The sequence below is a fragment of the Dasypus novemcinctus genome, chromosome 9, assembly GCF_030445035.2.
Source record: "Dasypus novemcinctus isolate mDasNov1 chromosome 9, mDasNov1.1.hap2, whole genome shotgun sequence".
In the NCBI taxonomy this organism is placed as follows: domain Eukaryota; kingdom Metazoa; phylum Chordata; class Mammalia; order Cingulata; family Dasypodidae; genus Dasypus; species Dasypus novemcinctus.
In genome coordinates, this window is record NC_080681.1 from 117,471,269 (window position 1) to 117,484,498 (window position 13,230).

At 55.4% G+C, this 13,230-nt stretch overlaps 1 protein-coding gene across 1 annotated transcript in view; it reads right to left on the bottom strand.

The window, feature by feature from the left end:
- PADI3 (peptidyl arginine deiminase 3) overlaps window positions 1-13,230 on the bottom strand; it is a 28,265-nt gene that overhangs the window by 11,557 nt on the left and 3,478 nt on the right. The window contains exons 2-6 of the mRNA XM_004460516.4: window positions 7,702-7,882; window positions 5,962-6,034; window positions 3,974-4,035; window positions 2,877-2,994; window positions 1,803-1,928 (exon numbers count right to left, since the gene is read on the bottom strand). Coding sequence (XP_004460573.2) covers window positions 1,803-1,928; window positions 2,877-2,994; window positions 3,974-4,035; window positions 5,962-6,034; window positions 7,702-7,882 — 560 coding nt within the window. The remainder of the gene's footprint in view (window positions 1-1,802; window positions 1,929-2,876; window positions 2,995-3,973; window positions 4,036-5,961; window positions 6,035-7,701; window positions 7,883-13,230) is intronic.

A 13,230-nucleotide genomic window follows, 5' to 3' on the forward strand; every position in this document is an offset into this window, starting at 1 on the left:
GGGCGGGCCCTAGAAGCCTTCACACGTGTGAAGAGGAGAAGAGGGGATTTGGACACGGACACGTAGGGAAGACGGCGGGAGAAGAGGCGGCAGAAGCTGGGGCGATGCAGCTCCGGGCGGAGCAGGGCAAGGACGGCTGCGGCTCTACCTGAGCTCCCAGAGGGCAGCGAGCCTGCTGACCCTGGATTTCGGACATCAGGGCTTTGGAGCCGTCAGAGAATACATTTCTGAGGTTTAAGCCATCTAATTCATGGCAATTTGTTGCAGTAGCCCAGGAAACAAAACCACATCCAGGGAAGCGGACTTGGCCCAGTGGTTAGGGCGTCCGCCTACCACATGGGAGGTCCGCAGTTCAAACCCCGGGCCTCCTTGACCCGTGTGGAGCTGGCCCATGCGCAGTGCTGATGCGCGCAAGGAGTGCCATGTCACGAAGGGGTGTCCCCCGCGTAGGGGAGCCCCACGCACAAGGAGTGCACCCCATAAGGAGAGCCACCCAGCGCGAAAGAAAGTGCAGCCTGCCCAGGAATGGCGCTGCACACACACAGAGCTGACACAACAAGATGACACAGCAAAAAGAAACACAGATTCCTATGCCCCTGACAACAACAGAAGTGGACAAAGAAGAAGACGCAGCAAATAGACACAGAGAACAGATAACCGGGGCAGGGGGTGGGGGTGAAGGGGGGAGAAATAAATAAATAAATCTTTAAAAAAAAAAAAAGAAAGACACATCCAACCCAGCGATTCCGCTTCTAAATATCTTTCCGGCAGAATACTCATTCAAGTTTAAAAAATGTCTGTACAAGGATGTCCACTGGTCATTTATCTGTTCATTCAACAAATATTTGCTGAGCACCTGCTAGGCACGAGGCACGGTTCTGGACCTGGAATAACTTGTGAGCAAGGACCCTGCCCTCAAGGAATTCACATTGTTGTAAAATGAAAACACTGCAAACAAATGTAGGTTCAGGGAACCAGATAAATTGCAGCTCTTCCCTGTTTTGGGATATTATACAGCTGTGGAAAAGAACAAAGTCACCCTGTGTAGAGAGACAGGAGGATGTGTAGGATGTATCATTAAAGGAAAGAAAAGATTGGGAAGCAGAACACACAAACACACCTTAGAGTATAAACAGAAAAAAAATAAGGAGAACACATACCGAATTGGTGTAAGGGACCATGTTTGGAGAGTCAGGCTTAGGGGGTGGGGATAGAAAACTCTCTTTGATTTTATGCATTTCTATATTGTTTGATTTTTTAAATTAGCATCTTGTTGTATACATTTGTATTTTTTAAAGGCGTTTCATATCCTTACAAGTGCTAGTTGTGACAATGCCATTGTGGCTCTGTAAAACCATTGTTTCCAAAAGGTGCCCACTGACTTTATGTCGGGGTGAAATCCATGGTGTCTAGAACTGGCTTAAAAATAATTCAGCAGAAGAAAAGGGATAAATGAAGCAAGAGAGGGAAAATACTGACACCCGTTGAGCCTGGGTGACAAGCGTGTGGGGGATTCGTCACGCTACTCTCTCTACCTTTGTGTGTGTTTGAAATTGATCAGAGTGAAATTTTCTAAAAAAGTCTAAAGTATATTTTTAAAGTCCATTCATCCAATCAGAGGACCGTGGCTCGGGTGCTGGCCGGGGGACCCCGCCGGTCACTCCCAAAGCTCCCACCTCTGTCTGCTTTCACTCTGGAGCTTGAGGCGTCCCCGGGGAGCCCGGGCAGAGCCCACCCGCCGCCCACAGCTACCCCCGCAGGCGCCCGGCAGCAGGCAAGGGCTGCCCTGGGCACGTCCTCACCGCAGGCGTGGAAGACCCGTGCCCGCTCGGCGTCGTAGCTGGAGGTGTGGAGGACAAGTCTGTGGTCATCGAAGAAGGCAGCGGGGCCGTGGGTCCGCAGGACCATGGGGGACATGTCTTCCAGGTCTGTGGAGCCAGGCAAAGCGGGGGGAGCTCAGGGGGCCCTGGCCGCTGGCCTGCCAGTCCTCTAATACCCTGGCCCCTCCTCCCCCTGCCCAGGACAGGGGGTCCCAAGACCTGGGACTTGTAGCCCCAGCTTCACCCAGCCATGCCAACGCTGGGACTCGTCCAGGACAAACCACAAAGGCCCGCGTGCGTGCGGGACGCATGGAGCTTCTTCACCTCCCCGCTCTCTGGCCCCCGTTCCCTCATCTGCCCGGAGACACGCAAAGCGCAGAGCTGTGGGCTGGTGCCTGCCTCAGGACAGGCATTCGAGGGGAGTGTGTGGCATAGGGGGACACCTGGGCGTCACGCGGGTGAGGGGCCCAAGTCCCAGGAGCGCACGCTGGGTGACGCTGGCTGAGCCCTGCCCCTCCCGGAGCCTCTGTCTCTGCCACGAGACAGTGGTCCCCACTTTGGAAGGTGGCACCTGCTCGCACCTCCTCCCGGGGCTGGTGAACGAGGTGCGGTGGGCTTAGCAGAACGGGAGGAATCACGGAAATGCAGGCCAGAGGTGCAGAGAGGGGGCGAGCCCCGGGTTCAGGGTGGGAGGAGAAAGTCCTGGATCTGCCATGGCTGACCCAAGCCTCAGCATCCTTGACTCCAAAGTGATACCCAACTGCCTTGAGGATGCAGCGAGAATTTAGGAAAGGGCCTGGCACACAGTAGGAGCTCAGGCAATGTTTGGTGTCCTCTGCTCCCAGGGAAAGAGAAAGGCAAGCAAGCTCGTTTCCGGGTTTCTGTCCCAGCAGGTGAGGCCCCCTGGCACTGAGGATGGTGGGGGGCAGCTGGGGTTGGGGGCCCACCAAGGGGTACCCCAGGGCTAGAACCCCGGCTCTGCGCTCAGCCTTCAGATCCCCTGCAGATGAGAATCACTGCCCGGTAACCCGGGACCCGGGCCGCCCAGCCCCTCACCTCGCAGGCAGCGCACGCGCTGATCACTGTTATCCTGGTTGTCGCAGCTCGGATCGTCCCGGTCACAGTTCACCAACAGGATGGCTCCGTGTCCGTCAGGCCCCCAGACCCACTGCCGCTGCCGATGGCAAAGCTGATCCCGTGAGGGGGGCCTGGACCAGAACTGTGCCTCCCCAGCTGCCTCCCCGATCCATTCCCCTCCACCCTACCCTATAGGGGTAAATCCACTTCCAATGAGACACCTACTCAAGCAGCGTCAATGGCTCCCTATCGCCCACACCACCAAATCCAGATGACACAGCTGTCTTTCCTGGTGGTCTGTGATGTGTCTCCAGCCAACGTCCTATCTCAGCAGGCAACTCCAGATCATACGATCCCACACCACCCATCACACCACACTCACGCCTCGGCTCCTGCCTCCTGCCTTTCTCCTGCTGACCCCTCTCCCGGGAATGCCCTCCCTCCAGAAACTCTTTAGATCCCAGCTCAGGAGAACTTCCTTGCCCACCCAGCTCTCTCTTCTGAACTCCCAATGCGTCAAGTGCCTCCACAACTCAGCCCAAGTTCTTTAACAGTGTCATGCTTGGGAGATTTCCTTTTCCACCTAGATCAGGGATTAACCGATTATAGTCCTTGGACAAAACCCATCCCTTGCCTGACTTGGTAAATAAACTTTTATGGGACCCATCCATGCCCAGCCCTTTACATATTGTCCATGGCTGCTTGGCTCCTCAGTGGCAGGTCTGAGCAGTTGGGACAGAGTCCAAATGGCCCTGCAAAGCCTAAAATATTTGCTCTCTGGCTTTAACCTAAAAAGTGCTGATTCTTGATTTAGATTGAGTCCAGAAAGACTCGCCCCCACAAACCAAGTACTAGCCCAGGGCTGGGCACAGCCGGGCTTGATAATTCTTGGGGATGAATTTTCTCCTGGTGAAAGAAGACTCCCAGCCGTGCCTGTTCCCACTGGCTTCCCTGACCCCTGAGGCGTCGGCTCTCAGGCAGGGGGATGCCCGTCATGCCCTCACCCCTCCCCAGCCTGGCCCAAGAGCAGCTCCAAACCCCGCTCCCCTGTTTGGACCCAGGCAGAGAGGCCCTACCTTGTCCACAGAGCCCCTGGTCCACCGGCCCTCTCGGCGCAGGTCGCAATCCAGAGCAATGTCTGCGAGGGGGAGACAGGGGGTGGGTCCACCTCAGGTTCCCAGGAGCCCGGGGCGGGTCTGGGGCCTCCACATTTCATCCTCGAGCTCGAGGCCTGCCTGGGCTGGGCCGTCACAAGTCATTTCCAAGAAGACCCTGCCCAGAGGGACGGGGTTCGCCGGACTGGGGAAAATGGGGAGGACAGGGAAGCAGGGAGAGAGTGGAGGCCCAGCCCAAATGCTGTCCCCTCCAGGAAGCCTTCCCTGACCTCGCCCTCTTCTGCCTCTACAGCCCTTGCTGTCTGGAGCACAGCCTGGCCTTAAGCTCAGGTCACACAGGCCATTTTTGTTCTGTATGAACCTGCCTCATCTCCTCGGGATGGAGCAGTGAGCCTGGGCTTTGATGTGGACATGATTCTGGGCTATGTCACCTACTGGTTGTGTGACCTTGGACAAGTCACTCAGTCTCTCTGAGCCTCAGCATCATCAGCTCCTAAAATCCCAGGCCCCAGCCCACCTTCTTAATGCTTCTCTCTAGATTTTGTTGGAGATTTTACAATACAAATGGAACATTCAAGGCATTAGAATCGATCTTCCTGCACTTAAAAAAAAAAAGGCTTCTTCTTTGTTAAGGTACAAAAAATAATAATTTGAAATTATATCCAAACATGTAAAAAGATATTTAAACACCATACAAGTGGACAAATCTCACAAACATAAATGTGGGACAAAAGAAACCCATCACGAAAGAATATGTATGGTATGGTTCCATCCATAGAAAGTTCAAAGGCAGTCAAAATTAGGCTACATCATTTGGGTATATGTTTAGAGGATAAAGCCATAAAGAAAAGCAAGGAGATAATTATTAAGAGTTAGTGGTTACCTCTGGGGGAAGGAGTGACTTATGATTAGAGAGTAGCATGGGGGTGGGTGGGGTAGGGTGCAGGTGATGTTATATTTCTCCACCTGGGCGGTGGCTACTCAAGTGTTTGCTTTATAATTATTCATATATATAGCGATATATATGTATATACATATATACACACACACATATGCTATTTGTGTAAAATAAAGCTTTATGCACTTTTCTGTATGTGCATTTTCTAATGCAAAGGGGAGAGAAGGCAGATACCCAACCCTACTCCTAACTAAAGAAAGGCAAATAAAGTAACAGTGAGATGCCAGCCTATCAAATTGGCTAAAGCAGAGAAGGTTGATAAAGTGCAGTGGTGGTAAGGCAGTCCCACATGTGGCTGGCAGGTATATAAGGTGATATGGTCTTTTTGGAGAAAAAGTTGTACAGTTCTTTTTCAAATATGTAGCCTATGGATACAGTATTTGGGTCTTTCTTGCTAATTGCACTCCCAGTGGCTGTACCAATGTGAACTCCCACCAATACATAAGGAAGTTACCAGCACCACATCTTTGGCAACACTAAGTTAGTTAAGCGTCTTCCCATTTGAGTTTTGGTCCCTGGGGGTCCATATCTGTGAATTGGCTGTTCATATGGTTTGCCCATTTATATTCATGTGTTTGTCTTTTTTCTCATTGATTGATCCTCGCTCTATTATCTATGCACCAAGTCAGCATGTACATTGCAAATCTCATCTCCCAGTTTATAATTTGGCTTTTGATTTGTTCTATAAAAAAGGCATGTCAGTATTTTGATGGGAAGTTCATTGTGATAAGACCATTTGATACTGTCCCACAGTTCTTGGATCTCTATTCTTTTTTGTCGTTGTTGTTTATTTGTTTCACTCTTTTGTCCTTTCTTCAATTTCAGCAATTCTCTCTTCAGCTGTGTTGAGTCTACTGATGAACCCATCAGAGTTAATGGTACTGTGACTTTTGTTTCTAGCATTCAGTGTCACCCCCACCTACCCCATTTGCCCCCTCGGTCCCTGGTCAAGGCACCTCTGGTCACAGCCTCAGCATGACCCCTGACTTACCCACACAGGTAAGGTAGAGCACTGCATAGGCCAGGGGCAAGGGCTCGTGCCTAGAGTGGTAGGAAATCTGAACCTGTGGAGAGACAAGCCCAGAGTCATGCCTACTGAAGACAAGGACCCCCACCACACTTACCTTTCTGTGCCTCGGTTGGTCCATCTGCAAAATGAGAATTATTTATGAGGGATTCTATAGAAACCCAGCTCTGCCAATGACCACTATGTAATTTTGACTAGTCCTTGCTCCCATTTAAGGGTCAGTTTCTCCCTTTGTAGGAGGAGTTTGGTCTGGCAGCATTTAGGGACCCTCCCCAAGCCGATGTTCTTATATGTGGGGCTCAGACAGGCCTGGGCTGGAGCCCAGAACTCCTGGGATCTGGAAACTTGGCCACAGCCCTTCACCTCACTGGCTGCCTCAGTTTCCTCATCTGCAAAGTGGGGACGACACAGGTTTCTGCCTCAGAGGACTAGTGTGACTTAGAAACAACAAACAGAAAGGCCCAAGGCTGGAGGGAGTGTCCAAGAAATACCAGCTGCTGTTATCAGTGGACAGGCGGCGCCATGCAAGGGGCTAGCACAGCACTGAAGGCAAATGGCCTGGGCTCAGGTTCTGGATCCGCCACTTCTGAATATCTTTGGAAAAGTTACTTATCCCCTCTGGCCCTCAACTTCCGCAACTGTAAAGTGGGGCTTAAATTAATTCCTACCTTGTTGTAGGGGTGGCCGTGAGGGTTAAAGAGGAACCACTGCAAAGCCCTTAGCACGGCACCTAGTGCCCAGCAAGCACCCACTGACTCTTACAGGATGAAGACGGTGACAGCAATAAAACCATCCGAGGCAGCCACATCCAAGCCCCTGTGGACGTTCTCGCCTGACCAGGGCCCCTCAATTCTCTGGCTCTGTGCACTCATCTCAGGCAGAGGGCTCAGGCCCCACGAAGGCCACTTAGCCCTCAGCGCCCAATCACCACCCAGGTGTCAGGCCCAGCAAAGCTGCTCCTCTCAACGACTTTGGGTCCTGGCCGGGGGGGGGGGGGGGGGGGGGGGGGGGGGGGGGGTGCGGTGCCGCTCAAAGGGCCCATTTCCCAAAATATCTCTCCTGACATGGGCTCCCGCTCTTCTCACATGCCAAGTCCTGGTCCCCATTAACCCTTGATGAGGCGTCACCTGTACTAAACTCAAAGGCCACCCCATTTCTCCTACTTTTTAAATGCCCCCTTGCCCTGTGAATGGGGTGAGGGCCAGAGTGGCTCAGGGGAGGGTGAGGCACTTTGGGAAATGCCACTTACAAAGGGTTTCCCAAGGCCTCCCTCCTTCTCCACTTCCTCTCTTTCATTCAAGGCGGCAGAGACCACCCAATCAACCCTCAGTCTACACCTGGGGAAACTGAGCACAAGGCAGCAGAACTGGAAGACGCCTCCCTTCACAAGGGGTCTTGGAAAGCAAGAGAAGGAACAAACGTTGACTCGTGTTCCGCTCCCACATCAGCTCTAAGAGGAAGGTGCTGATACTATCCACATTTTACAGATAGGGAACCCAAGGCCCAGAGAGGTTTTGCGACTTGCCTGAGGACACAGTTTGTGTTTGTAAGTTGCAGAGCTGGGACCCAAACCCCAGCAGTCTGGTTTCAGAGCCAGAGGCTTTCTCATTGTGCTACCCCACACTCTGGGTAAAGAGAGAGGGTCAGGCTCCCGAGGAACTGGCTCACCGCCTCCTCCCACCCCCAGCCCCCGGACCAGCTCACATGACTGTCATCGATGTCATTGCTGGGAGAGTTCATGACCACGATGATCTCCAGCCCCGCGTTGAAGTGCCACCGCCTGGTGTCCGCACGCTCTCGGTCCCTCTCCATGTTGGGAGAGATGTAGACGTCCACGCCAGGGGTCCCGTAGACTTCGAACATATCTGTGCCTTCGGGTACCGACCTGGGAAGACCAGGGAGCCATGGGAAGTGCTGACAGGGCAGCCCTGGTTCAGATGCTGTGTTTTGGCTCAAGGCCTGCTTCTTCCAGGAAGCCTTCCCTGACCACCCCAGGCCCCACAGACCCTCACATTAAGCTCCTGGGAGTCGAGCCTCTATATGCAAATGTATACACATTCTCACCTCCGAAGGGTTTTGTGTTTAACAGCATTTCCCTTGTGACTCTCTTTACCTCCCAACAGACCCGCAAGCTCCAAGGAAGCCAGGTCCCAGGCGCGCACCGTGGAAGCCTGTGTAGAGCTGGAAGCAAGAACTCGGGGAGCCCCAGCAACAGCAAGCCAGGGGACCCCCTTGCCATTCTGAGCCTGAAGCTCTAAGAAGGGCAATTTTCCTCCTAAGCCTCATCACTCCCTTCTCAGCAGTGATGAGGTTTCCTTGGGGTCATCCCTAGGGACAGGCATGTCCCGGGCACCTCCGTTTCTTAGCTCCTTCCGTCCTTCCATCCTTCCCTCCTTCCCTCCTTCAAGGATATAGCGGCATCATCCCCACCTGACAGGTGGGAACGCTGGCCTCAGAGAGGTCACGTAACAAGCCCAAGTTCACAGAGGCGAAAGCAGCAGGGCCTCTCTGATACCAAGCCTGTGCTTTCCCACAGCACCGCAGAGCCACTCGGGAAACTTGGCAGGTTTAGCCGAACAAGCCCGTGTTAATTGTAGGGTTAAAAAGTTCATGATGTCATCTGGCCCTGGGGGGGGGGGGGTGGCAGGGAACCTGAAGCCACCCCATTCCTGCTAGTCTGGGAGTCCTGTTCAGAAACCAGCTCCTTGTCCCCTGCCTTGTCTGGGGGGAAAGGGGGGAAGGCACTGTGTAAGTGGGCACTGCTGGAGGGCAATGCTGGGTGGGGACAGATGGGTCTGCTGCTCTCCCCACCGCTCCAGAGACTTCGATGGCATCAGGAAGCTGAGAACACAGGACAGAGCACTGCCCAGGACATCCAGAGGAGGCTCAGAGGCCCGGGGTCAGTGGGATCCCAGGTAGGGAAAGGCCACTGCGAGCTGGAGGACTTCCTGGAGGAAGCATTGGATACAGGTCCCTGGAGCATAACCATAGCCAAATCTTATTGAGAGCTTCCTTTTGTGCCAGCCCTATGCAAGTTTCTTTAAGCATATTATCTCATTTAATCTTCCCAATATCCTAGGAGGAAGGTACTATTATTGTCACCCATTTTACAGATGGGGACACTGAGGTTAAGTAACCTGTCCTGGTAAGTGGCAGAGCTGGGATCAAAGCCAGGCCTCACGCGCCTAACGCCACACTTACCACCATCTCCCCAAGAGTAATAACGGCAGAATCTCAGCCCCAGAGGCCCCCCCCCTCTGTGCCCCCCAACCACAGCAGGCAGGCAAAGCCTCTCCCCTCCTCAGCGCCTCTGGTCCCCACTGCAGCCCCAGGAGGGGATTATCCCTCCTGTTTACACGGGGGAAAGTGACTTGGAGCAGGCAGGTGACTCCCACACTCCCAGCTGGTCACCCCACATCAGGCCTTCCACTACCCGCCTCCCCTGAGAGGAGAGCAGGTTCCCCCAGAGAGGCGCGGAAACAGGGGACGTCACCAAGCCCCGAGCTCCACCCAGCCGCGGCTCCCACTCCAAGCCTGGGCCCCGCCAGGCGGGAGGCCCGGAGGCAGCTGTGTCTTCTCCCGAGTGGGGCTGGCAGATTTAGAGAATGAGAATATGGGGTATCCCATTGACTTTGAATTTCAGATAAACAAGAAGAAATTGTCTTAGATTAACTATGTCCCCTGCAGTATTTAGAACATTCTTATACTAAAAAAAGGGTCCATTGTTTGTCTGAAATTCATATTTACCCGGGTGCCCTTTATCCGGCAATCCAGCTCCAAAGCCTGTGACTTCCGGGGCCGGGGGCGCCCTCCGGCCAGCTCTGCCCTGGGTGTGTGGGCCCACCCCTGTCAAGGGGCGTGGAGGTGCCAGAGAGGGAGGCACAGAGACTCGGGGGCAGGGGGAGAGAGAGGGACAGACAGAGGGACTGAGGCATGGGGAGGCCCCAGGAGATGGAGAGTGAGGGATGTGGAGTCAGAAAGACGGACCAGAGGCGGACCCGGCCAGAAGGACCCCCTCACTCCCCAGCGAGCACCCTCAGTGCCTCCCTCAGACCCACTCCACCCCACCCTCCCCCGCCCCGGCCTCCAGCCCTCCAGGGAAGCTCCTCAACTCTCAGGGGGCTTCCCCTGGCCCCAGGCTACTCCTAGGGCCCAGAAGGCGAGGTGTTAGGGCCCAGCGCCCCAACAGTCTTCTGGTAGGAAAGCCCCACCCAGACCTGGGCTTGGGGTATTTCGGTCCCAGTGCCCTGAGCCCCCGGGCCAGGCCCTGGTGGGAAGGACCCTGCCTTGGAGGGCCCCAGGGCAGGTGAGTGAGCGTTCCACTTACGGAGTGGGAGCAGCACAGGTGTGCCAGAAGCACTCAGACAGCTCTGCCCCGCCCCCAGCCAGGGGGCCGTGAGCAAACCCCACAGCCACCGTGGCTCTCAGTGTTCTCACCTGTAAAGTGGGAATAATGACACCCACTTGGCAAACCTCACAGGCAATGGTGGGGCTCAAATGAGATCATAGGAAAGGCTTGGAAACCACCCACCCCAGAAGGTGGTAATCAAGGTTAATTAGGGTGCAGGAAACCAGTGCACGGAGGCAGGTTGAGGGAGGGCTGGAGGCACTGGGGAAGGCTTCCCAGAGGAAAGCAGGTGAGAGGCTCCAAGGACAAGGAGGAGACACATTTGAGGGGAAGAAGTTTTCACCAGGGAGCCTTAGGAGGTCAAGTTTAAACTCCGGCTACAACAAGCTCATTTTCATTCCATCACTTAGGGAAGAGGGAGCCAGCGATGGTTCTTGATCAGGAGCTGCTGCATGCAGCAGCTGTGGAATGCCACTCTGGCGAGGTGGTAGAGCTCAGACTCTGGGGCCAGGCTGCCTGGGTTCAAATCTAAGCTCCACTGCTCATTAGGTGTGTGACCTTGAGGGAGTGGCTTAGCCTCCCTCGGCCTCAGTGTCCACGTATAAAGTGAGGGTGATGAAATTAAAAGAGCCAGAACGAGTGAAATACTCAGGAGGCGTGAAAGCCAGAAGCTCTTGCACCCACGCCCTCATTTTACTACTGGGGAAACTGACGCCCAGAGGAGAAGGAACTGTTCATGGTCACACCACCTGTTAGGAGAAGGGAAGGGACTAGATGGCAAGGCTCCAGACTCCCAGCCCAGTGCTCACAGGCCTAGGGTGAAATCTGTTAAAATGAAAGGGGAGGCTGGTGGGGGAGAGCCCATGTCAGATGCTGGAGGACCTGGACCTTCCTTTTCCTGGGAACAGGGGACATGGTCAGAGCCTCATCTGGACCAAGTCCTTCTGACCAGGCCACCTTGGGCTGCCCGCCTCTGCGTGTCACACCCCGGCTCTGGGCTGCTCTAAATCGTGCTGCCCCTCCAACCCCAGGCCGGGGCTCTCCCAGCTGAGGCCGTCCCCAGCAGCCTCTCGGCCAACGGGAGGGTCTATTCCACTCCTGCAGCACGGCCCACCTAGGAGGTGGCGGGTGGTGTGTAAATTGTGGTAGGGTGACAGACTCTTCCAGGTCATCCAGGACCAAGAGGTTTCCTGGAATGCCGGATCTTCTGTGCTAAAACCTGGAACGAGTTGGTCACCCTAAAAGCGTTGAAAATGCAGATTCCCAGAACCAGAACTGCTGCAGGCGCATTTTAAACCATCAGCCCAGGTGATGAGGCTGAGGGCCGCTAAGGCGGGCTGAGTCAGCTGTGCTGGACGTGGCCCCCGGGGAGGAGGGATGACAGTGCGAGCCCACCCCCCTTCTGGGAACCAAGACAGGTCAGCCCTTCCTTCTGCTCTCGTAGCTCCCCCTCCAAGGGTGAGGGTGCTGATGGTGACGCTGGTGACTAACATAGCTCCGCAGCCAGAGGATGCCAGGACAAGCACCCCCACTTTCCAGATGAGGAAATTGAGGCTCAGAGATGGCAGGTGATGTGCCCGGCTGGTGACGGAGCCAGGACTCGCAGCCAGGTCTCTCCCCGCTCTCCTGCCAGCACTCACATTTTCCCTCTCTGGGAGGACAAAATCAGGCATTTCAGGAGCTGAGAAACTGATGGTATAGGTCCAAGACTGAAAACAGAAAGATTGACAAGACGGCCACCAGGGCCCCACTGAGCTGACCCCAGGGCCCGGACACCAGGCAGCTTGAGGCTTTGTGCGGCAGCACCAGGCGACCCTCCCTGCTGGGCAAGCGCCCAGACCCCTGCCCCTGTCGGCTTCTGTGATAGTGAAGGAATCAGGGCCAGCCTCACCTCCAGAGCCGTCGAGAAGACCCGACCCCTGAAAAAACAGCAGCCACCGGCCAAGTCCTTTTCCAAACTGAAGAAGCTCCTGGCCTCTGCCCCGCCCGTCGGAGCCCGTGCCTCCAACCCAGTCAGGTGTGGACAGAGGAGGGGAGCCCCTTTGTCGAAATCAGGGAGGGGGTGCAGAGCTTGAAACCCCCGGTCTACGCCAACTGCCTCAGGGTGCATATGGGGAAACTGAGGCCCAAGGAGGAGCAGGAACTTGCTCAAGATGCTGCAGCCAAGGGAGGCAGAGCTGGGACTGGCACTCGGGGCTCCCGGCCCCCGGTGCCCTGCGCCTCTTCACGCCACTGGCAGCGCCTGTTGAGCAGGGGTGGCGTGGGCTGCTCGCGCTTCCAGCTCGGGCGGCGGCTCACGGTGGATCTCAGCCCTGGCTGCTCGCTCCTCCCCAGGGGGTCTTGGAAAACGACGCTGCTGGGGCCCACGGCAGATCAACTAAATCAGACTTCTGGGGGAGGGGTCTGGACATGTGCACTTTGTAAAGCTCCCCAGGTGATTCAAATGCACAGCCAGTGCTGAGCGCCTCTGCACCGGAGGAAAGAGAAGGGGGCAGCTCATCACCAGGCACGGCTCCTTGAGACACAGTTGGAGGGCAGCCGGGGCAGCCGCCCTCTCCTCAAGACCTCCCCAGTGTGCCTTAAACGTCTTCCATCTTGGCCGAGGGCTGCTGCTGGGATCATCCCGAGGGTGGGTGAGATGTGCACTTCCAAGGTCAAGGTTATCCCTCTTGGAAGCTGTGCTACCCTCAGGAAGGGGCTCAGGAAGATTCCACGGCCCCCAGGGCTGCTGTGTCCACGAGGCCCCTCTGCGGCCATTCAGTCAGGTCCCGACGCCAACACCTGGGCAGAACGCCAGCTTCCAGCAGGGACTCCCGATGTGGGGCCCACCCAGCTGTATGTCGGGGGACACCCGGAGTTTGCTCTGTAGGGCAGGACATGGCCCC